The following is a 25,639-nucleotide window of genomic DNA, read 5'->3' as shown; positions in this document are numbered from 1 at the left end:
TGCTTTCTTATTTCTGTGTAAAAAGTTAGCTACTTAAGCTATATTTTTTATGAGTTTATAAAATACATTAAATTAAAGCCCTCCCCCTGAACGTATTGATATTGCTTTTATCAACGAAGTCGTTTTGTCGGTTTTTTTTTTTTTTTTTGCGCATACGTCGCTCGTTTGTGTTAATAAACAGAAAACGATGCTTGAAAGTAGTTAAACAGCACCAAGAAGGAAATACCCTCATTATAGGTAGGCCTATCATATTAAAGGGTTAGTTCACCCAAAAATGAAAATTCTGTCATTTATTACTCACCCTCATGCCGTTCCACACCCGTAAGACTTTCGTTAATCTTCAGAACACAAATTAAGATATTTTAGTTGAAATCCGATGGCTCAGTGAGGCCTGCATAGGGAGCAATGACATTTCCTCTCTCAAGATCCATAATGTACTAAAAACATATTTAAATCGGTTCATGTGAGTACAGTGCCTCAATATTAATATTATAAAGCGACGAGAATATTTTTGGTGCACCAAAAAAACATAATAATGACTTGTATAGTGATGGTCGATTTCAAAACACTGCTTCAGGAAGCTTCGGAGCATTATGAATCAGCGGTTCGGATCGACAAAGTCACATGATTTCAGCAGTTTGGCGGTTTGACACCCGATCTGAATCATGATTCGATACGCTGATTCATTTGTGCTCCGAAGCTTCCTGAAGCAGTGTTTTGAAATCGGCCATCACTAAATAAGTCGTTATTTTGTTTTGTTTTTGGCGCACCAAAAATATTCTCATCACTTTATAATATTAATAATGAACCACTGTACTCACGTGAACTGATTTAAATATGTTTTTAGTACATTAATGGATCTTGAGAGAGGAAATGTCATTGCTCCCTATGCAGGCCTCACGGAGCCATCGGATTTCAACTAAAATATCTTAATTTGTGTTTCTAAGATTAACAAAGGAACGACATGAGGGTAAGTAATAAATGACAGAATTTTCATTTTTGGGTGAACTAACCCTTTAAGGCTTCACAGTCTTATTATTATATAAATATTTACGCATTAAATATACAATTACCTCATGATTTACTCACCCACAAGCCTTCCTAGGTGTATATGACTTTCTTCTTTCATACGAACACAATTGGAGTTACATTATTAAACACCCTGATACTTAAGCTTTATAAGGGCAGTGCACAGAAACCACCTGTTTGAACCTTAAAAAGTGCATCCATCCATCATAAGCATACTCCACCCTGCTCCAGGGGGTTAATGAAGGCCTTCTGAAGTGGAGTGATGCATTTGTGTATGAAAAATATCCATATTTAACACATTGTAAAGTAAAATAACTAGCTTCCACCAGACCACAAGCTGCGACCAAAATTTGCTCAAATTAGCATAATGTATTTTTACAGGGTTTTTTTCACACTTTTGTTAGGCTATGCACAACAGTTATGTCCATTATGTCTGCTTGCATAGTTGTGCAAGTTGTTTTTAGCCTAAAAGCGCCAAAAACAATGAAGCTGATAAGATATATTAACAAAATATATGTTATTACAGCTGTACCGTAAGGTGTAAGGCAGGTATGTCATTTTAGTTGCAATAATGTAATGTTATTGCTTTTAACTTGAAGTTATTGTAGCATTTTTTTTTTATGTTATACCCCTGTAGAGCCACAGAAACACATCTAAACTAATAAAATCTCACCCCTGAGCTAGTCGATAACTGAAATGGCCCATCTTTGGAATCAGTAGGTGAAATAACCACATAAATGATTAGGGAAACTCATTAAAATCACAGATGAACATTAACCTGGAACCCATCAGAGATTTTACAGTCCCACTGACCTCAGGAATCTCGAGAGAACCACTGCAGTGTCATTGAGGTTACGACTGTGGGTGTGTAGGAACGCTCTAGTAACTCTCCGTAACTCTTCATTTTCCTTCTCCGCTCCTCTTACAGTTTAATGGCCGTTCAGTTATTATAAATCTGTTTTCAGCGATTGGACCAGCACACAGTCAGAGTAGTTTATGTACGCTGGCCTTACAGTCATCAGGAAAGCCTTGTCTAACCGATTTATGTGGTTTGAAGTCATGTGAGGTGAGGCATGTGGTAGATTTTCATGTCACATTGAAGGTGAATTGGTGTATTTTGAGGGGAAGAGAGTCAGTTGACACCCAAATCTAGACACAAGTGTGTTTGTGAAATGACAGACTGATGATCTTTTGAACTATTACCAGCTTTCTTTTTTACAATGTGTTGGGGGTGAACTGGTTTACTGCCCTGTTTTCATTGGTTTTCATTAACTTTGGGCCAACTTTGGTCTGTTGAACAGGTGAATCAGTTACTATAGCTTTAGTAATCAATCTTGAACAGAGCAAAAGTTGTGTTTGAGATCATGGATGTGTGTGTGTGTTGTTTGTGGTGTATTTTATTGCTTTGCTCATTCAGATGTCCTCTGTGAACCCGGCAGAAGTTATTTATTGGCTGATATAGTATTTATGGCAGCGATCAGATAGTGTTTGCTTTGGCAGAGAAAATCGACCCATTTAAAAGCTTGTGGTTGCATATAGGAGCACACAAACATTCAATTTATGTCCTCAATATGCTTTATTCGGTCACACTTTAGATTAAGGTCCAATTATCACTATTACTAACTATTAACTATGACTTTTGCCTCAATAAACTCCTAATTACTGCATATTAATAGTTAGTAAGGTAGTTGTTAAGTTTAGGTTATTGGGTACGATTAAGGGATGTAGAATGTGGTCATGCAGAATAAGGTGTAGTATAATTACCAATAAACAGCCAATATCCTAGTAAAATGCATGCTAATAAGTAAAAATTACACCCTAAACTAAAGTGTTACCATTTATTCTAACTGAAATATGTTATTTTTCTTGCTGCTGTCACCTTTGGCTTGCTTAGTTGGGGACACTTGACATTTGACTTGACATTTGATATTCAACAGTGCTTTGATCTGCCTGCATTGACACTATTCTTTAAGAGCTGCTGTGCAGCCAAAATTATGTACTAGTTATCTCTGTAAAGCTGCTTTGACACAATCTGCATTGTAAAAAGTGCTATATAAATAAGGGTGACTTGACTTGACTTATTTTACTCCTATTGTAGATGTTTGAAAAGACTAATTTACTAATTTAAGAGTCAGTATGAATTCCTATTGGTTCTTAAATATCTTCTTGGTGTTATTGTGAATGATTGGTCATAATCGCAAACTATTTAAATGAGAATTTGAAAAGCAAGCATGAGCATTTGGATATGTGGCAATGCCCTGACCTTTTTATATATTGGGAATTGAATATTGTGGAATTATTTCATTGATGATACTTAGATTTTAATTATACCTTTATAAATATTATATATAGTTTTTTTTTTTTAAAATGTAATTTAATTTGCCATCTGTACACTCTTAAAAATAATAGTTATTAATTGGAATCTACACTCTCAAAATACGGGGTTAAAAATAATTTAAGTTGGGTTAAATATGGATAAACCCAGCAAAGGGGTTGTTTTGACCCAGCGGTTGGGTTAAATGTTTGCTCCAAACTAATTTTATAGTTTAAAAATTGCTATATTGCTCGCTTAAAATGTACCCAAAATAGTTTGGAAATTAACAATTATTAATAAGTTTAATGAATAATAATTAAATAATAAACATTTATTAAATTGCTTATTAATGAATGTTCACCTTTTGATTATTACTGTTTCCTAATTATGTGTCTGATTTTTAATTTACAACCTAATTTTTTACAACCTATTCATTTTAAGCCAGCCATATAGTGATTTTTAATCAATAGTTCAGTAGTCAAACATTTCAAAAACAACCCAATCACTGAGTTAGTCCATATTTTACCCAACTTGAGTTGTTTTTAACCCAGTATTTTTTAGAGTGTATAGTTCCATGAAGAACCTTTAACATCCATGGAACCTTTCCATTTCACAAAAGGTTCTTTATAGTTAAGAACGATTCTATACACTAAGAAAACTGTTTCCTGAAGGGTTCTTTGGGGAACCCAGAATGGTTCTTCAGTGGCATCGTTTAGAAAAACCCCTTTTGGAATCTTTATTTTTAAGAGTGTAGGATAGTGTGCAGGTGTATTTTCTTCAGTCATTTCAGCCTATGTGTGTGAGTCTATTATACTCTACCTGGAGATGGAGAGCGGAGTATGTGGAAGAGAGAGAGGGAGAGAGAGAGAGGTGCAGGACCCAACAGACTCGTTACACCAGGGAACTTCCTCCTGTTCTCGGCCCAGTCTCGTTGCTTGGCAACAGCAGTGGCCTAAAATAACCCGCTGATGACCGAAATAATCGGGAGATGACAAAACCAGACACAAAATGTCTCCGGTGCTCTGATGTTCTGATGTAATATCCTACTATACTGCTAAAAACTGAAACACTGAGTCATGTGTTTATACTGTAGTACTCTTATAATACGAGCAACCCACAACAATTATTGTATTAGTATAATTACTACCACATTTTCTTTTATACTATTATAAAGGACTGAAGGACAGCGTAAATCAGGCAATATTTAATTATGATGTATTTCAGTGATATCTCATGAGATGAAATACAATGTGGCACATCGCTTATAAGTATTCTACAATATTATATTACATTATTTTCTTGCTCTCTTCCTCCCAGTGGCAAATTGATACACACCTGCCTCCTGTCACTCACTCGTAGGGCTGGGTAAAAAAATATTGATTTCTCGATTTTAATCATTTCTCATTTTTACAAACCAATATAAATTATTAAATCCCAAGAATCTATTAGTCTATTTTCATTTGATGAATGAACAGAACATGTAGCGCCTCCCATCCAATAAATCGCAATAATCTTTGTGCTTTGTTACTTTTGATATGAAGCAAAATCTCAGATTTCTTTAATACCAGTTACAGCATCAAATAAACATGACTAAACATCTAAAGGTATGTTAAAAGATACAGTACAACTTGCCGAAATCCGTATCATGTCTCATGTAACAGCTCAATCAGTGTTTCAACCTCGGAAAGACGTCAATAAAACAGCTTGTAAACAATGTCACGTAACGTCACATTCACCTCAGAAAAACATATTCAGTGACCAAAACTCGTTATTCAGCTAGAAAAATTAACTCAACATTCTGATAAATATCGCTATGCACCGTTACATATTCATTATAATTTTTAATGTTCAATATTTAATGCATGTTTGAATAAATCAGTTATGACAGCCAAGATTTAAATGTTTATATTTCAAAAAAGTAGAAATATGATTATGTAATTCGAAATTTTATTTGTTATAAAAACATCAATGAGTGTAATTAAAGTGTTTGTATGTAAATAAGTTAATTTAACCTTCAATATTATTATAGTAGTACTGTACCAACTGACTCCCATGTGTAGTTTACAGAATTAGCTGAGAGATTTTTTCCTCTAGAAAATTTGTCATGTACTGTATCTAATATACATCTAAAATAATCCATATCGAATTGAATTGTGAAAATTGTGTCAATACCCAACCCTACTCACTCGTCTCATTTGCTTTGGTAGTCCAGTTGAATAGTGCTTGTTTTGCACATCATTTTACTAATCCCTGCAATTTTTGCGCTATCACCAAAAGCGCGCATCACTAATCTGTATAAGTGGCGCTCGCATAAAGCCGCCTCTCAAATAGCTAGTGAGTACCAAATTTACTTTTTTTTCATGGCTTATTGCGCTTAAACAGTCAAATACATACAAAATTATGCCCATCTTGCCAAGTATTCAGGTAAATACAATCAGTTTTGGAACATAAATAGTTGAGAGAAAACGCATGTTGCGTAAGCTCTTAAAGTGACAGCAGCCTAATAAAACTGCTGCTGTCATGTTAATGAAAGAACAAAAGACAAAGAGAAAATCACTTGCTGCTCTAGACTGAATAACTTTGTTACTTTAAATTTAAGCATTTATCTGTATTTAAAAGACTATCCAGTGCTATTTTACTTTTGATTACTTTCATTTCTGTAGTATTTCTTGCTACTGTTAGAATCACCTGAAAAACGTAAACTTATTTTATTTCTGTTTACTTCTTTTTTGTGTGTAAATTTAGGTCAACCATTCAAATACAGCCTCTCCGTGCTGTCAGATATTGCAACAAAATTACCCAAATTATCAAAAATGATCACGTGAAAGAACACAGATCAGTAAGAGTTCATGTCATGTTTACTGGTGGATGGTTTGGGGTTTTCATATCTCTGATGGACTTGAGGTTAATGTTTAATGACTATTAACATCCATTCAGGCAGTTTCACATAATCTCATTTGTAGAAATACTCCCCTGGTGACCCTTGACCTGTGGGGACTGATCAAACTTCATGTTGTTTCAAAGGTTACGACAGAACAATTTATGAGTTCATGAGAGTTCATGAATTAGTGTGTGTTGTGGTTGTGTGTGATGATAGGACTAGTGGATAAATAACATTAGTGGGCACATGGTTGCCGGGATTGTTGCCAGGGAAATGACCTCATGGTTTTGTTGAGGAGAGCAGCATCATGACCTCCTGGAGACAGTTGCTAAGCAGTATTTTCACCTTAGTAACCGCTGCCTCTCTGTCGCTCTCATCCGACTGAATCCCCACTGAGAGAGTCCAGACGGATCATCTACGTGTGCGTGTGTGTGCGTGTGTGTGTGAATCTGAAAGTATTAATATAAAATCCTTAAAATTATTTTATTTGATTATTTTTTATTTTATTTTATTTTATAGATCAAAGGCCTTAATATTTTGTTATTTTATTACATTTTAATTAATTATTTTGATTCATAGAATATTAATTAATTTTTTTATATTTTTTTATTTTATTGTATGAAATATTATATGAAATACCAACTTATTTTAAATTATATTAATATAATAAATAAAATAAAATATCATTAATTTAATTGCATGTAATTTTATATACTTTTTGTTATTATTTTTTAATTATTCTTAGGTGTTTGTTTGCTAAAGCAGTTGCTGATACTCAATATTTATGTGAAAATACATTTTATCAGAGAATATCTTCTCATAGGATAGTGCAGTTTTTGAGCCAGTGTTACTGAAAGAGTGTGTGTGAGTGAGTGAGTGAGTGAGTGAGTGAGTGAGTGAGTGTGTTTGTTGTAGTGCTGATGTGTTTGTGCGTTTGTCTGTTTTAGAGTCCAGAGGCGGAACAGGAAGTGTGTGAGGTCACACATGAAGAGAGAGTGACGGACACACCAACACGAAGAGTCGGACGACCCGCTCGAAAACGCAAAGCACCAGGAGTGAGTACATGTGCACATATGCACAACTACTGCACACACATTAACACAACGTGTGTTCTGTGGACTAATAATAGATTTGCTTAGCATGTTCATTGCTTTGTCTTCTGTATGGCAGTAATTCAAAGAGCTGATTTGAATGTCTGTGAGCAGCTGATCAAATACTGCATGAGATGCCAGCTTCAGTCCTGTGTGTCTGTGCGCATGATGTGTTGATTTAAAGGGATATTTCACCCAAAAATGAAAATTCTGTCTTCATTTACTCACCCTCAAGTTGTTCCAAACCTGTATGAATTTCTTTCTTCTCCTGAACACAGAGGAAGTTATTTTGAAGAATGTCTGTAACCAAACAGTTGATGAACCCCATTGACTTCCATAGTATGGAAATGAGGCCCATCAACTGTTTGGTTACTGGTTTGGAACAACTTGAGGGTGAGTAAATGAGGACAGAATTTTCATTTTTGGGTGAACTATCCCTTTAAGGCTTGTCAGTAAACAGTCACTGTAATGATTGGCTAACATCAGCATGTTGAGTGTTTTGAAAACATCCATTTAAAGCCATAATTTACAGAGCATTATGAAATTCGTACATTTTCAATATAGCTGCTGTCAGATCTTGAATTATTTCCTGAGCAGCAAATCATCATATTAGAATGATTTCTGAAGGATCATGTGACACTGAAGACTGAAATAAATTCAGCTTTGATCACTGGAATAAATTACATTTTACAATACAGTTAAATAGAAAATCGCTATTTTAAATTGTAATAATATATCACAATTTTGCTGTTTTTGCTGTATTTTTGATCAAATAAATGCAGCCCTGGTGAGACTTCTTTCAAAAACATAACAAAGATCTTTACAACCTCAAATTTTAAATGATAGGTTGTGCAATGGCAATTCATAGTGTCCACATCTAGTGCATGAGCCAGTTTGAATAATCTTATGCTGCTTTATGATGATTTTTTATGTCCTTTTTGATGCTTAAAATTTGCTGTCACTTTGAATTGCCATTATATGGAAATTTGAGTTGTGTGAACTGCTTCATTGGTGTGTTTTTGTATCTCACCAGCATCTGTCCCCATTCATTTTCATTTAAAATGCACCATCTTAGGGCTGGGCGGTATGACAATATATATCGTTACCATGGTATAAAATGTCTATCATTACAGATTTTGCTATATCGTGTATAGCACAGTGTGTAAATATCACTATTGGCACTTCAAAGTGATGAAATGCATGAATGAGAATATAAAGAGCAGGATGATTTTGATGTTAAAAAGAGTTGTAAGTGCAAAATATCCTGAAAAGGAGCTCAGTGCGGTGTTAAAGGGACAGCAGCCTTATATACCTGCTTCTGCTCTTTGTCATTAATGTGAATCAAACAAAAGAGAAAATAACATACTGCTCTTGACCGAATAACTTTTTTTTTAGCTTTAATAAGAAAACATTTATATTTAATTCTTACAGTGAAGACTATTACATTTGATTATTACATTTCAGTACTAATTCTAACTAAACTACATGTTAAAGGATTAGTTCGCTTCTGAATGAAATTTTCCTGATAATTTACTCACCCCCATGTCATCCAAGATGTGTACATCTTTCTTTCTTCAGTCAAAAAGAATTTAAGGTTTTTAAGGGAAAACATTCCAGGATTTTTCTCCATATAGTGGACTTCAACAGGGATCAACAGGTCCAAATGTCAGTTTCAGTGCAGCTTCAAAGAGCTCTACACAATCCCAGACGAGGAATAAGGGTCTTACTTAGCGAAACGATTGGTCATTTTCGAAAAAAAAATTAAAATTATATACTTTTTAACCACAAATGCTCATCTTGCCCTAGCTCTGCGATCTGCACGCATGACGTAATCACATTATTAAGGTCATGCATGACGTAGGCACAAGTACTGTTCTAGTGTCTACTAAGCGAACATTCAAAGATTAAGCCAAATGCCAAACCATGGTACTTCTGCCTACGTCATGTGTGACCTTTCAACGTAATGCATGGCACATCGCAGAGCAGTGCAAGACGAGCATTTGTGGTTAAAAAGTATATAAATTATTATTAAAAAAAAAAAAAAGACAGATTGTTTCGCTAGATAAGACTCTTACTCCTCGTCTGGGATCATATAGAGCTGCACTGAAACTGACATTTGGACCTTCAACCCGTTGAACCCCAGTGAAGTCCACTATATGGAGAAAAATCCTGGAACATTTTTCTCAAAAACCTTCATTTCCTTTTGACTGAAGAAAGAAAGACATGAACATCTTGGATGTCATGGGGGTGAGTAAATTATCAGGAAATTTTAATTCTGAAGTGAACTAATACTTTAAATAAACCTATTGTACATGAAAAACTCATATATAATGAGTTTATCATATAATGCCACTTTCATAAGATGTAAAATAAGTCTCTAATCTCCCCAGAATGTGTATGTGAAGTTTTAGCTCAAAATACCTCACAGATAATTTTTTATAGCATGTTAAATGTGTCACTTTTAGAGGGTGAGCAAAAACGCTTCGTTTTTGTGTGTCCCTTTAAATGCAAATGCTGCTCAAAAGGGGGCAGAGTTTCAGGAGCTTGTGAAATGCTGCATTCCAGACAGATGGGAAGATGGATTTTTCCTACCTCTTAGGAAATAACGTCTGGAACACCACTCAAAGTGGGACATTCGACCTCTGAAGTCGGGGTACATTGATCAACCATAAACAACATCTGCAAAGTTACAACGCTCAAAGTTCATTGCAAATGGAGATATTGTCTTTTAAAGAATTCTCTGTTTAAGGACTACAACAAACGGCTGGTAGGGACTACAACAAGCTTCTTCCTGGGTAAGTGACATCACTAACCCTAGAATTTACATAAACCCCGCCCCCAAAAACACACAACAAAGGAGGTGAGGCCATGTTACTGCATTACAGTATGTAACACAAAGGCAATAGCATGTCATAAAAGCAAGATGCCAACATAACTTATAACCGTAATTAAACTAAACTATACCTGTTCTATCTTCATGCAGCATATATTCTCTGGCTCTGTAGGATCTTACAACAGTTCCCACATGAGTGATTTATAGATTATCATGACAGAATATGCTAATCAATGACTTTAAATAGTTAACTCCACATCATTTACATAAATTCATCAACTAATCGTTCAGAAGTGTCCTGTTGCATTCAAAATGTTGTCACTTCTTCTCTCCATCATTGTACTAAAAACGTATGTATCATTACATAAACTTAATGCTCATTATGCTCATTAGAAACAGGACTTGCCGACATCTTGAAAGTGATGTCAAGTGACGCGTCTCGCTGAGGTCGGGGTTGATCGATGTACCCCGACTTCAGAGGTCGAATGTCCCACTTTGAGTGGTGTTCCAGACATTATTTCCTAAGAGGTAGGAAAAATTACATTGATCAACCCCGACATCATTTGACATCACTTTCAAGATGTCGGCAAGTCCTTTTTCTAACGAGCATAAATGTAAAAACATTAGACATTAAGTTTATTTAATGATACATAAGTTTTTAGTACAGTGATGGAGAGACTCAAGAAGAAGTGACAACATTTTGAATGCAACAGGATGTAACTGATGTGGAGTTAACTATCTTAAAGTCATTGATTAGTTTATTCTGTCATGATAATCTATAAATCGCTCATGTGGGAACTGTTGTAAGATCCTACAGAGCCAGAGAATATATGCTGCATAAAGACAGAACATGTATAGTTTAGTTTAATTACGGTTATAACTTATTTTGGCATCTTGCTTTTATGACATGCTATTGCCTTTGTGTTACATACTGTAATGCAGTAACATGGCCTCACCTCCTTTGTTGTGTGTTCTCGGGGGCGGGGTTTATGTAAATTCTAGGGTTAGTGATGTCACTTACCCAGGAAGAAGCTTGTTGTAGTCCCTACCAGCCGTTTGTTGTAGTCCTTAAACAGAGAATTCTTTAAAAGACAATATCTCCATTTGCAATGAACTTTGAGCGTTGTAACTTTGCAGATGTTGTTTATGCTCAAACAGCATCATTACACACTAAGTTAAAAAAGTGAAATCGCAATGAATTTTTGTTATATAGTATTTGTCCTGTTGTTTGTAATTTACTGCTTCTTATTTTTAATAACAGAAATTATATAAAATAACCTAAAGTATCTGTATTGTGATATATATCTTTACCGTGAAATAAGATTTGTCATATCCTGAAATAAGAATTTGGTTATATCGCACACTCCTACGCTATCTTTTAAACTCCTTTTGTCTGTCACGGAAAAAAGCAAGTCATATAGGTATGCAATGACCTGACGGTAAATAAATGGTGACATAATTTCCATTTCTTGGTGAACTATTGCTTTAATGGAAAGGCTTGCCTTTATCTTTAGTATTTTAATGATTACTGTTGTTGAGTGGCGACCAGTGACACACATCAAGGTTTTTTGACTATAATAATCAGCTAAATTTTAACTAAATTAATTCATTTGATGATGCTAATTTCCGAAGTTAAACCGAAAACCAAACACATACTCATAGCATAGTTTAGTAATGTCAGGGACAGTCCCTCTATCGCTATCATCCACCATGTCGTATGTACCTGTGACTGAACCTGCAACGCTTGCAGCCGCCATGCAGTACTGAGAACGTAGAGACAGGTCAGGTTTACTCGAGCACATTGACAGGAACAGGAAATTGTGGCTGCTGCAGACGTAGTCACATGATCTGAAGTCTGAAGTTTGAGAGAGTGAGAGAAAGACGAGGTGCTCTAGCCTGTACGTCTCTGATGATGGTAAGTTTATATCGATGTCTTCCTAATTGTTTTAGATGAACATTATGTCATGGGAAAAAAAAGTCATACAAGTGTGAAACAACATGATGACAGGATTTTTTGGTGAACTGTCCCTTTAAGAGTCTTTTGAAGTATAGGCGCATGCTTAAAGTCAATGTTAAATGTTGTTCGCAGCCATTTTTACTTCCGCAATGTGATGTATGGGGGAGGAATTGAATGGAATTGAAGCAGAACAGACCCAGCAAAAATAAAATTAGTACTGATTATTTATGTATTTGCTCTGAAATGGAGCTTTTAAAGGGGTGAATTTATCAGGCAGAAGCATAATTAAACAGCCTGAGTTGAAAATTATAATCACATTGTTAGTGCAATACACTAAAAATCTAGTTAAAAAGTAAGCCATGCTTTCTAGATTGTTTTTACTAAATGATCTCTCTCTCTCTCTCTCTCTGTATGTGTGTATATATATATATATATATATATATATATATATATATGTATATATATATGTATATATATATAAAAAAAAAAAAAGATATATATATATATATATATATATATATATATATATATATATGTATATATAATATTATTATTATTATTATTATTAGGGGTTGGAGAAAAAACGGTGCATCACGATTCTCTATCCAATGATTTTAGAATCGATTCTGAGCTTAGTTTTTATTCAGATGCGAGATGACGATGCGTGTGCTTTAGAAACACCGGGATTCGGCTTGCTTCCAATTCCAGACGCAGATACACCACTCGAACCTTCTGTAAAATAATCTTTCATAAAGTTCGGAACGGTTGAAGTGAATTACAACGGTATTCGTGGGATGCGCCGTGAGAGACACGCGCTTTGTTTAATGTTGCTGTGCGTGGTCTCACCCATCTGTATTTTCTATACAAATGCTCTACGAAGGCATCATTTATGTCATTTGGAATGCAGTGGACTTATATATTTAAAATATGGCATGCATGACATATCAGCACTACTGTATATCAAATATTGTATCTTCAACTTTTCTTTCATTTATCGGCATTAACAGATTTGTTATGTTTTCAATTTTGGCCATAATAATTGGCCATAACATGAAAGTAATTATCAGCTTAACCATATCGGCCAGAATTTTAGTATCTGCATCCTTAAAATATGAAGAACAGCATCGTCAAGTGTCCAGTATGTCAGCTCTTTAAGTAGTGTTTAAAATCTAGGCCGGAATCTAGACAAAACAAGCCGGAATCTAGACATAATATGACAGGACAAAACATGTCAGAATCTAGACAAAATAAGACAGGACAAAACTAGCTGGAATCTAGACAAAACAAGCCGGAATCTAGACAAAATAAGACAGGACAAAACAAGCCGGAATCTAGACAAAATAAGACAAGACAAAACAAGCCGGAATTAGACAAAATAAGACAGGACAAAACAAGCCGGAATCTAGATAAAATAAGACAGGACAAAACAAGCCAGAATCTTGACAAAACAAGCCGGAATCTAGACAAAACAAGCCGGAATCTAGACAAAACAAGCCGGAACCTAGACAAAACAAGCTGGAATCTAGACTAAATAAGATGGGACAAAACAAGCCAGAATCTAGACAAAACAAGCTGGAATCTAGACTAAATAAGATGGGACAAAACAAGCCAGAATCTAGACAAAACAAGCTGGAATCTAGACTAAATAAGATGGGACAAAACAAGCCAGAATCTAGACGAAACAAGCTGGAATCTAGATAAAATAAGACAAGACAAAACAAGCCAGAATCTTGACAAAACAAGCCAGAATCTAGACAAAACAAGCCAGAATCTTGACAAAACAAGCCAGAATCTAGACAAAACAAGCCGGAATCTAGACAAAACAAGCTGGAATCTAGACTAAATAAGATGGGACAAAACAAGCCAGAATCTAGACAAAACAAGCTGGAATCTAGACAAAACAAGCCGGAATCTAGACAAAACAAGCTGGAATCTAGACTAAATAAGATGGGACAAAACAAGCCGGAACCTAGACAAAACAAGCTGGAATCTAGACAAAATAAGACAGGACAAAACAAGCCAGAATCTTGACAAAACAAGCCGGAACCTAGACAAAACAAGCCAGAATCTAGACTAAATAAGACGGGACAAAACAAGCCAGAATCTAGAGAAAACAAGCTGGAATCTAGACTAAATAAGACAGGACAAAACAAGCCAGAATCTAGAGAAAACAAGCTGGAATCTAGACTAAATAAGACAGGACAAAACAAGCCAGAATCTAGAGAAAACAAGCTGGAATCTAGACTAAATAAGACAGGACAAAACAAGCCAGAATCTAGACTAAATAAGACGGGACAAAACAAGCCAGAATCTAGAGAAAACAAGCCAGAATCTAGACTAAATAAGACAGGACAAAACAAGCTGGAATCTAGACAAAACAAGCCGGAATCTAGACTAAATAAGATGGGACAAAACAAGCCAGAATCTAGACAAAATAAGCCAGAATCTAGACTAAATAAGACAGGACAAAACAAGCTGGAATCTAGACAAAACAAGCCAGAATCTAGACTAAATAAGACAGGACAAAACAAGCTGGAATCTAGACAAAACAAGCCAGAATCTAGACTAAATAAGACGGGACAAAACAAGCCAGAATCTAGAGAAAACAAGCCAGAATCTAGACTAAATAAGACGGGACAAAACAAGCCAGAATCTAGACAAAATAAGCCAGAATCTAGACTAAATAAGACAGGACAAAACAAGCTGGAATCTAGACAAAACAAGCCAGAATCTAGACTAAATAAGACGGGACAAAACAAGCCAGAATCTAGAGAAAACAAGCCAGAATCTAGACTAAATAAGACAGGACAAAACAAGCCAGAATCTAGACTAAACAAGCCGGAACCTAGACAAAACAAGCCAGAATCTAGACTAAATAAGATGGGACAAAACAAGCCAGAATCTAGACAAAACAAGCTGGAATCTAGACTAAATAAGATGGGACAAAACAAGCCAGAATCTAGACAAAACAAGCTGGAATCTAGACTAAATAAGACGGGACAAAACAAGCCAGAATCTAGAGAAAACAAGCCAGAATCTAGACTAAATAAGACAGGACAAAACAAGCCAGAATCTAGACTAAACAAGCCGGAACCTAGACAAAACAAGCCAGAATCTAGACTAAATAAGATGGGACAAAACAAGCCAGAATCTAGACAAAACAAGCTGGAATCTAGACAAAACAAGCCAGAATCTAGACTAAATAAGCTGGAATCTAGACTAAATAAGACAGGACAAAACAAGCTGGAATCTAGACAAAATAAGACAGGACAAAACAAGCTGGAATCTAGACAAAATAAGACAGGACAAAACAAGCCAGAATCTAGACAAAACAAGCCGGAATATAGACAAAATAAGACAGGACAAAACAAGCCAGAATCTAGACAAAATAAGACAGGACAAAACAAGCTGGAATCTAGACAAAATAAGACAGGACAAAACAAGCCAGAATCTAGACAAAACAAGCTGGAATCTAGACAAAATAAGCTAGAATCTAGACTAAATAAGACAGGACAAAACAAGCTGGAATATAGACAAAATAAGACAGGAAAAAACAAGCTGGAATATAGACAAAATAAGACCGGACAAAACAAGCAGGAATCTTGACAAAACAAGCCAGAATTCAGGAAAAACAAGCCTGAATCCAGACAAAACAAGAAGTTTTTTTGTTTGTTTGTTTCAGATGTTTTGGCCACTAAATATTTTCCATATTTCCAAAATGTGTTATTCACCAATGTGAGAAATTCTCACAGGAGATATTTGCTTGTTAGTGGTTTTCATCTTTTACATTGCACTACATATACTATTATGCAGGCACTATTCTATACTATGTAAACACACATTTATCATATCAATGGACTGGTTGTGCATAATCACTAGTAACAAACTAAGCTCTGAAAGTACGAGTAAAAAGGCAACAAAAATGTCTACAGATGTCTACTAAAATCATCACAGCCGTGTCTTTCTCTAAACGCTCAGAAGTCTTGTGGGAATTGGAGTGTTTATTCAGTAGATGAATGTTGAACACACTCCTTCGCCTCAGGCCTCACTATCATCTTTAATCTACAGTTGCTTCGCCAAACTATTTGATCCATTTCATCTCCTCGATCTTGCAACATCCATGTAGGTCTGGTGCAATATGTTTGGATATAGGCCAGAACCTTCACACAAGTACTCAAGCACAATTAATGCATTTGAATGAAGGCAATTTGTGTTTCAACACATTTTGGATGCATGAGATTGAGCTTGCGTGGCTAGACGCATGTGCATTCACATACTTCAGAGTATATTTCTTCATTTAAAGAGAATGAGTGAAGAAAGAGTGTGTGTGCTTGGGTTTGAAACACCTGCAGGTTTATAGAGTTTCTCACCTGTTGATTAAAGGCATCAGCAGCTGTCAAAGAGTGTCGCCAATCACTCTAATTAAACCACTAATGTGTGTGTGACTGCACTGATTCATATGTGTGCACGAGTGTGTTTGGCATCTATTAACTCACAGACAGCAGTAAAACTCACACCAGCCCTCATCATACTGAACCAAAGAGACTTTTATTGTTCATCATAAAGTTAGCAGACAGCGTCACACTGTAGGACGTCCCAGCAGCTGCCAAACATTTGATTGATTTCCTGCTTATTTTCGTCATTGATGGATGATAATGTCAATGTGAAATCAAACATGACCTTGTTTATTTTCTTAATGCATTTATCAAAATATGTTAACTTCACCTTTGAAACAACCTTTTCGGCTGATGTCACCTAGTCCATGCTTGAAAATATTGTTAAGTCAAGTCAATTTTTAGGTGTTTTAGAGATCTCCTGCAATAGTTTTACATGCACCCAAGGTCAAAAAACACTTTATTTTTCTTATAACATACATTGCACATCACCTAATTTCTCAAAGAGTCTGAAAACTTTTAGTTCGAACATTCAGTCTCTCTAAAGCCCTCCTTTCTGTGAGCCTGTACTGCTCTGACTGGTCCGATGGTTCAGTCTGTTGTGATTGGTCTACCACTTACAGCGCATGTCGGAATCAAAACGGCCATTACCATAACTGAATTTCAGCTCCAGAGACTTCCTCTGCGCTTGATACACAGTTATTCGAATGATGCCATCGTTTTTTTTCCATATCAATACCAGTGTGAATCCTCATCCTTTTGAAGTGCAGCAGTGTAGATTCGCAGCACAGAAAACAGTGTATTCTTGACATATCGACAACACAAGCCAAACTCTTCCAGTCTCAGCTACAGTGTTTGAGGGTCAAAGTAGACATTTGCGGGCAGCCAATGAAAACTATGGAAGCCTGTTTCCGCCACTAAATAAAAAAATAAACCAGTAATTGCGACTTTTTATCTCAGAATTCTGTTTTCTCACAATTGTGAGTTATAAAGTCAGAATTGCGAGATAAATTCTGACTTCTTTTCTCGCATTTCTGACTTTATAAGTCGCAATTGTGAGAAAAAAAGTCATAATTCTGAGATAAACTCGCAATTACGTGATATAGAGTCACAATTCTGAATTTTTCTCACAATCCTGACTTTTTTCTCACAATTGCGACTTATAAAGTCAGAATTCTGAGATATAAACTCGCAGTTGCATGATATAATGTCACAATTCTGACTTTTTTGTCGCAATTCTGACTTTTTTTCTCACAATTGCAATTTTATATCTCAGTATTGTGAAATAAAAAAATAAAAACAGTAATTGCGACTTTTTATCTCAGAATTCTGACTGTTTTCTCACAATTGTGAGTTATAAAGTTAGAATTGCGAGATAAATTCTGACTTCTTTTCTCACATTTCTGACTTTATAAGTCGCAATTGTGAGAAAAAAAGTCATAATTCTGAGATAAACTCGCAATTACGTGATATAGAGTCACAATTCTGACTTTTTCTCACAATTCTGACTTTTTCTCACAATTCTGACTTTTTTTCTCACAATTGCGACTTATAAAGTCAGAATTCTGAGATATAAACTCGCAGTTGCATGATATAATGTCACAATTCTGACTTTTTTTTCACAGTTGCAAGTTTTTTTTATTTAGTGGCGGAAACAGGCTTCCATAGAAAACCATAGACTGGCATTATGCAAATTTCTTACATTGTTACGTAGGCATATAACAGGAAATGAGATTGGAATTACAGATGACATGTTTCAGCAGTTTAGAATTGATTCTTGATAACTTGATAACTTAATAAATTGCTAACTTTATTTGTTGTGCACTTTGATCTTTAAAACTTTGCAGACCTTTTACATTCACAAACAGCTATATTACACACTGCATAAAAGTTAATATTCAGAAAAAGCCTAATGTTTACTAATTGTTTATAAAGAGGTAAATGGTTATAAAGCATTTGCAATACATCTTTAATATGCAATACAGAAAGAACTGTAAACTGTGATCTTTAGCTGATCCATGACACCATTAGCACTAATGTGCTAGCTGCTGTGTCACTGTGCCTCAATGTGTGTTTTAAGCCATGTGTCTATGCTGATTTACATTTTGCAGGCGCTTTTATCTGAAGCAACAAATGAGGAAAACCACAAGCAATTTGTGTATGACACACTAGCCAACAATACTCGAAATGTCATGTTTCAAGACTATAACAGAAGTAAAAAATAATAGACTTTCATTACGTTCATTTATAGAAAGGGTTCCCAGACTTTTTTGTCATCCAAACCCCTCAGACATAAAATATTTACTTGAAGTCCCCCTGATATCTTAAGTTAATGTTTCAGTAATTTAACAACACATTTGCGCGATTCTCTGATGTTGGTTAATGGTCAAACTGCTGTTTTGGGAATCAAAATAGATAATAATAATAATAATAATAATTATTATTATTATTAAATAATAAATAAATAGTATTAGTTGTGAAAACAGAAATATATTACTGTTGTAACTTTCAATTGTTCTATAAAAACCCTGATTGAATTAAATGGAATAATAATAACAGGCCTAACTAACTAACACGTAAATAAATAATTTTTATGATAATTATAATAAATGAAAACAGAAATAATATATTACTGTTGTAAATTACAGTTATTCAGTAAAAAAAAAAAACCTTGGTTGAATTAAATTGTAATAATATAATAAATAAATATATCAGTTTTAATGCTAATTATAAGAAATGAAAACAGAAATATAATATTGTTGTAAATTACAGTTGTTCTGTAAAAAACTCTTTGGATTAAATGCAATAATAATAATAAGCAAAATAATAAATGAATAAATAAATATTAGTTTTAATGTTAATTATAAGAAATTAAAACAGAAATATATTACTGTTGTAAATTACAATTGTTCTGTAAAAAAAAAACTGATTACATTAATTGTAAGATTAATAATAGGCCTAATAAATAAATGATAGTTTTAATGCTAATTATAAGAAATGAAAACAGAAATATATTGCTGTTGTAAACTGCAACTGTTCTGTGAAACACTCCGATTTATAGGAAGGATGGTTTAGCTAATTGATATTCATCCTACTAGACTGCATGTCGCTGTTATTATAAAATTAGGGACAGTCCCTGCTGCATGTACACCTACCTAATTACTCCTTTTCCCTCTATGACACACACATCTCATCCAGCACTGACATTTAAGTGATTAGCTCCCTGATTGCATCTTTCTCTCTTAATAGGTGGATAGCTGTGGGCGTGTAATAGAGGGTGTGGCCTGTATAAAGCAGGCGGGGTGTAACGGTGAAGCAGACAGTCGGGTTTCTCAGAAAAACCTGGAGCGGAACGACTCCTCCCCTGACTCCACCCACAGGAACTGCACAGACACACCCCCCGGGGCAGACGAAGACTCTGCCCCTTCAACTCCACGGAAGAAACGAGGCCGACGGAAACTCGAGCACCCAGAGCGACGTGAGTCACTTGTTTCTTGTTCAGTCAGATTTCAAATGTCCTTTCTTTCCAAAAAGTGTCAGAAAATACAATTTATAATGCAATAAAAGCAATGGCACAAGTAGCTATATCGCCTCCTTGAGTACTGCCACATTAATGCAGGAGCGCATCAGTGCGTCAGCCAAGCAAATGCATCTGTTTTTGTTATTACAGGGGTCCACGTTTTTTTTCTTTTTAGCCTTGTTTTCCTTTAAATGACCTCTGCGTTTGTCTTTCAGACGTGGAGGAGGACGACACCAGCAGCGACACCAGCAGAGCAGAGGTGAGAAAATTTGAGTCAAAACACAATAAAACATAGTCAAATAAAGTATATAATACAATTTGAGAATCACATTTTCTACATTTCATGACTAACGTTACATATGACTAGAGCTGCATGATGTGGGGAAAAAATCTAATTGTAATTTATCTTATAAAAATTGTGATTTTGGTTTAAAATGCATTTATTTATTTATTTTAATACCTCAAGGTTTGGTCTACTTGTTTGTAGGGGTGCATAATTTGCATAAAATAAATTAAAATATTTAACAAAATAAGAATTTTTACACACCGGTAAGACCTTCGTTCATCTTCGGAACACAAATTAAGATATTTTTGATAAAATCCAATGGCTCAGTGAGGCCTCCATTGCCAGCAAGATAATTTCCTTTTTCAAAGCCCAGAAAGCTACTAAAAACATATTTAAAACAGTTCATGTGAGCGCAGTGGTTCAACCTTAATGTTATGAAGTGACGAGAATACATTTTGTGTGCCAAAAATAGCAACTTTATTCAACAATATCTAGTGATGGGTGATATCAGAACACTGCTTCATGAAGCTTCGAAGCTTTACAAATCTTTTGTTTCGAATCAGTGGTTTGGAGCGCCAAAATCGCGTGATTTCAGTAAATGAGGCTTCGTTATGTCATAAGTGTTTCAAAATTTCAACAGTTAATAATACTTTGGCAGTTTGATACACGCTCCGAATCACTGATTCGGAACAAAAGATTCGTAAAGCTTCGAAGCTTCATGAAGCAGTGTTCTGATATCGCCCACCAGTGACAGATTTTTTATTTTTGGGTGAACTAACCCTTTAATTGTAACATAAAAATATTTAAGTATTCAAGCAAAAATGATAATAATAATAATAACTTTATTTTACAGAACAACTGTAAAAAAAATTTAAAAAATTGCATTCAAACATTAAACATTTAAGCTTTTATTTTGGCGGAAAACCGCAGGAAGCCTTTAAAGTCCCCCTGTAATCAATAATTTTATCCCTTAAAAACTCATCTTTGATCACTAAAATTACATTTTTAAACAATTTTCCTGTGGGAAAAAAATCTTCATGCCGTAAAATAGCTTAAATGTAACTCTATAACCTTGCCTCATTTAGTATACACAAATTTATGAATATGCCAATTAGCCCCTCCTCTACTCACTCGCACAAGCTCAGAGATCCACTCTGTCAACTTACTGAGGTAAACACTGCACAGTGGTATTGCTTTTTTACAACGTCGGACACATAAGGGTAATTAAAGGTGCCCTAGATCCAGTTTTTACAAGATGTAATATAGTCCAAGGTGTCCCCTGAATATGTCTGTGAAGTTTCAGCTCAAAATACCCTATAGATTTTTTTTTATTAATTTTTTTAACTGCCTATTTTGGGGTATCATTAACTATGCACCAATTCAGCTCGCGGCCCCTTTAAATCTCGTGCTCCCTGCCCCTGAGCTCTAGACTATAATACAGTGCATTTACAAAGCTAATATAACCCTCAAATGGATCTTTACAAGATGTTCGTCATGCATACTTCATGCATGCTTCGGATCATGTGAGTATTGTATTTATTTGGATGTTTACATTTGATTCTGAATGAGTTTGATAGTGCTCCGTGGTTAAAGCTAACATTACACACTGTTGGAGAGATTTATAAAGAATGAAGTTGTGTTTATGAATTATGCAGACCGCAAGTGTTTAAAAATGAAAATAGCGACGGCTCTCTTGTCTCCGTGAATACAGTAAGAAATGATGGTAACTTTAACCACATTTAACAGTACATTAGCAACATGCTAACGAAACATTTATAAAGACAATTCACAAATATCACTAAAAAATCATGTAATCATGGATCATGTCAGTTATTATTGCTCCATCTGCCATTTTTCAATATTGTTCTTGCTTGCTTACCTAGTCTGATGATTCAGCTGTGCACAGATCCAGACGTTAATACTGGCTGCCCTTGTGTAATGCCTTGAACATGAGCTGGCATATGCAAATATTGGGGTCGTACATATTAATGATCCCAACTGTTACGTAACAGTCGGTGTTATGTTGAGATTCGCCTGTTTTCCGGAGGTCTTTTAAACAATTGAGATTTACATAAGAAGGAGGAAACAATGGAGTTTGAGACTCAATGTATGTCTTTTCCATGTACTGAACTTTTGTTATTCAACTATGCCAAGGTAAATTAAATTTTTGATTCTAGGGCACCTTTAATATGATTAGCCTTTTGCTTGACTACATTATCAGCTTATAATGTGTTGCTAATGTTACACGACTCCCTTGCTTCAGAGCTTATGAAGCTTATCATAGTTAATGAAATGCTAAAGCCTGCCGGCATGTTGATGTGATTGGTTACAAGGTAGTTTGTGACGTGATGTAAGATTTACAAGCGATTTCAAAACGTGGTTTGGAAAAAAAAGATTCTCTTTTGTTGATAATGATTTTGTTTGGTAAGATGGTTGGCAAACCCAAACACAAACTTATCGAACCAAGTTCCTGTAACCCCAGATGAGCATGAGCTGCTTGTGTGTAAAAGAATGCAGTGCCATGCTTCACTTCAAAACACGCAGCGCAAAAACAGTATGTTTAATTAATTTTATAATCACACTAAGCCATATCACAGTTTTGGTTTTATTACCCAGGACTACACAGAATCCATAAGAGTTGCTTAGAAAACTGGTTAAACTTAAACTAACTGGTTATCTGGACCCAGTCGGGTGGTTCAGACAGGTCTAGTTAATACATCACAGAGAGCTGACCATCTGTGATTGATTAATCTGCTCTTGCTCGACGTAGATCACAGAAAATAGACAACATGTTCACCAAGAGCATGAGAATGGACTGGTGGAATGCTCCAGGCTGTTTATGTGAGAGACATGAATGTGTAAAGCCGTAACTTGGCCCAAATGGCAGCTGTAAGTGGTAACACGCCACTGAAATGAGTTTACAGGCTGTTGAACATATGTTTTATTGGGGCTATGTACATACAACACTTCACAAATGTGCGCAGAGTAAATAAAGACGCCTACACGTTGCAAATCAAGAGTTTGTGAAAGTCACTTTCTTATGCATCAAATGAGTTTTATTAGCATGTCAGGGCCCTAAAACCTACAGGACGCCACCAAAAACATATAATGAAAGCAGGAGCTATTTGAGTCTGTCATTCACAATGTGTGTATTCCCTTAAAACTGTAGGTGTAAGAGAGTTGTGTTTGTCTTGGGTTAATATTCAGTAATATTATTGATTTGACTGCACTGACACTGATGAAAACTTAAAGGGTTAGTTCACCCAAAAATGAAAATTCTGTCATCATTTACTCACCTGTAAGACTCTTCGGAACACAAATGAAGATATTTTTTATAAAATCTGAGAGCTTTCTCTCCCTCCATAAACTGCCTTTGCAACTGGAACTTTGATGCTTCAAAAAGTTCATAAAGAGATTGTAAAACGAATCCATATGAATTGAGTAGTTTAGTCCAAATTTTCTGAATTGACTCGATCGCTTTATATGATGAACTGATTTAATCCAGGCTTTTATTCACATATAAACATTCATCAACTCACACATCAGTTGTGGTAAACATAAGCTCAGGTGTGTTTGCTTGACGTGCGAGAACAAATGAGGTTCATCAAAGGCCCTTTAAGAACAGTCATTTCACTCGACGGCCATCTTTGAAACGCCTCTCAGGCATCCAAGTGCATCTCTTTGAATGGGGAATGATCACATTCTCCAAAGCTGTTTGCCAAGCTATCGATTAAATTTCATATTTGAAATCACCAACGAAATCTAACAACAACTGTCTCATAAATTTTGTTTCTAAATGCTCGAATCATGACAAAAAAATTTATTTTTCAGGCTGGATCAAGCAAATGCGCATGCGCAGTCCTACATTCGGAGGCGTGCGTCTGATTGTTTCTATAGAAACCGGAGCTTCTAACGGTCGCTGCAGTGACGCGATGATTTTACCAATTGGCGATTGGCTCTTATTTTGGGACGTTTGAGCTTCTCAAGAACCAATGAGGTTCATTCTCGTGTTACGCATCATGTTTGAGCTTCTCAAGAACCAATGAGGTTCGTTCTTGTGTTACGCACCACATTTGAGCTTTTCAAGAACCAGTGAGGTTCGTTCTTGTCACGCATCATGTTTGAGCTTCTCAAGAATCAATGAGGTTCATTCTCGTGTTACGCATCACGATTGAGCTTCCTCAAGAACCAATGAGGTTCGTTCTTGTGTTACGCATCACGTTTGAGCTTCTCAAGAACCAATGAGGTTCATTCTCGTGTTACGCATCACATTTGAGCTTCCTCAAGAACCAATGAGGTTCATTCTCGTGTTACGCATCACATTTGAGTTTCCTCAAGAACCAGTGAGGTTCGTTCTTGTCACGCATCATGTTTGAGCTTCTCAAGAATCAATGAGGTTCATTTCTCGTGTTACGCATCACTTTTGAGCCTCCTCAAGAACCAATGAGGTTCATTCTCGTGTTACGCATCACGTTTGAGCTTCTCAAGAACCAATGAGGTTCATTCTCGTGTTACGCATCACTTTTGAGCCTCCTCAAGAACCAATGAGGTTCATTCTCGTGTTACGCATCACATTTGAGCTTCTCAAGAACCAATGAGGTTCATTCTCGTGTTACGCATCACTTTTGAGCCTCCTCAAGAACCAATGAGGTTCATTCTCGTGTTACGCATCACGTTTGAGCTTCTCAAGAACCAATGAGGTTCATTCTCGTCTTACGCATCACGTTTGAGCCTCCTCAAGAACCATTGAGATTCATTCTCGTGTTACGCATCACATTTGAGTTTCCTCAAGAACCAATGAGGTTCGTTCTTGTGTTACGCATCATGTTTGAGCTTCTCAAGAACCAATGAGGTTCATTCTCGTGTTACGCATCATGTTTGAGCTTCTCAAGAACCAATGATGTTCATTCTCGTGTTACGCATCACTTTTGAGCCTCCTCAAGAACCAATGATGTTCATTCTCGTGTTACGCATCACGTTTGAGCTTCTCAAGAACCAATGAGGTTCATTCTCATGTTACGCATCATGTTTGAGCTTCCTCAAGAGCCAATGAGCTTCATTCTTGTATTACGCAGCACGTTTTGAGCTTCTCAAGAACCAATGAGCTTCATTCTCATGTTACGCATCATGTTTTGAGCTTCTCGAGAACCAATGAGGTTCATTCTCATGTTACGCATCATGTTTGAGCTTCCTCAAGAGCCAATGAGGTTCATTCTCGTGTTACGCATCACGTTTGAGCTTCTCAAGAACCAATGAGGTTCATTCTCGTGTTACGCATCACGTTTGAGCTTCTCAAGAACCAATGAGGTTCATTCTCGTGTTACGCATCATGTT

The 25,639-nt window shown here is 35.7% G+C and overlaps 1 protein-coding gene across 9 annotated transcripts in view; it reads left to right on the top strand.

Moving 5' to 3' along the window:
- Window positions 1-25,639, top strand: part of dnmt3aa (DNA (cytosine-5-)-methyltransferase 3 alpha a) — a 54,514-nt gene that overhangs the window by 2,621 nt on the left and 26,254 nt on the right. For 8 of the 9 annotated variants that reach the window (XR_010894979.1, XR_010894978.1, XM_067384391.1 and 5 more), the window contains exons 3-5: window positions 7,172-7,279; window positions 19,749-19,977; window positions 20,235-20,278. Coding sequence is in view for 7 of the 9 variants with exons in the window: in XM_067384391.1 (XP_067240492.1) it covers window positions 7,172-7,279; window positions 19,749-19,977; window positions 20,235-20,278 (381 nt within the window). In the remaining 2 variants the exon portion in view is untranslated. Of the gene's footprint in view, window positions 1-7,171; window positions 7,280-11,983; window positions 12,064-19,748; window positions 19,978-20,234; window positions 20,279-25,639 lie in introns of those variants that run through there. The other variant, XM_067384389.1, reaches the window with a different exon arrangement.

Source organism: Chanodichthys erythropterus, chromosome 4 (genome assembly GCF_024489055.1).
Source record: "Chanodichthys erythropterus isolate Z2021 chromosome 4, ASM2448905v1, whole genome shotgun sequence".
Lineage (NCBI taxonomy): Eukaryota > Metazoa > Chordata > Actinopteri > Cypriniformes > Xenocyprididae > Chanodichthys > Chanodichthys erythropterus.
This window is presented reverse-complemented; position numbering and strand designations above follow the sequence as displayed.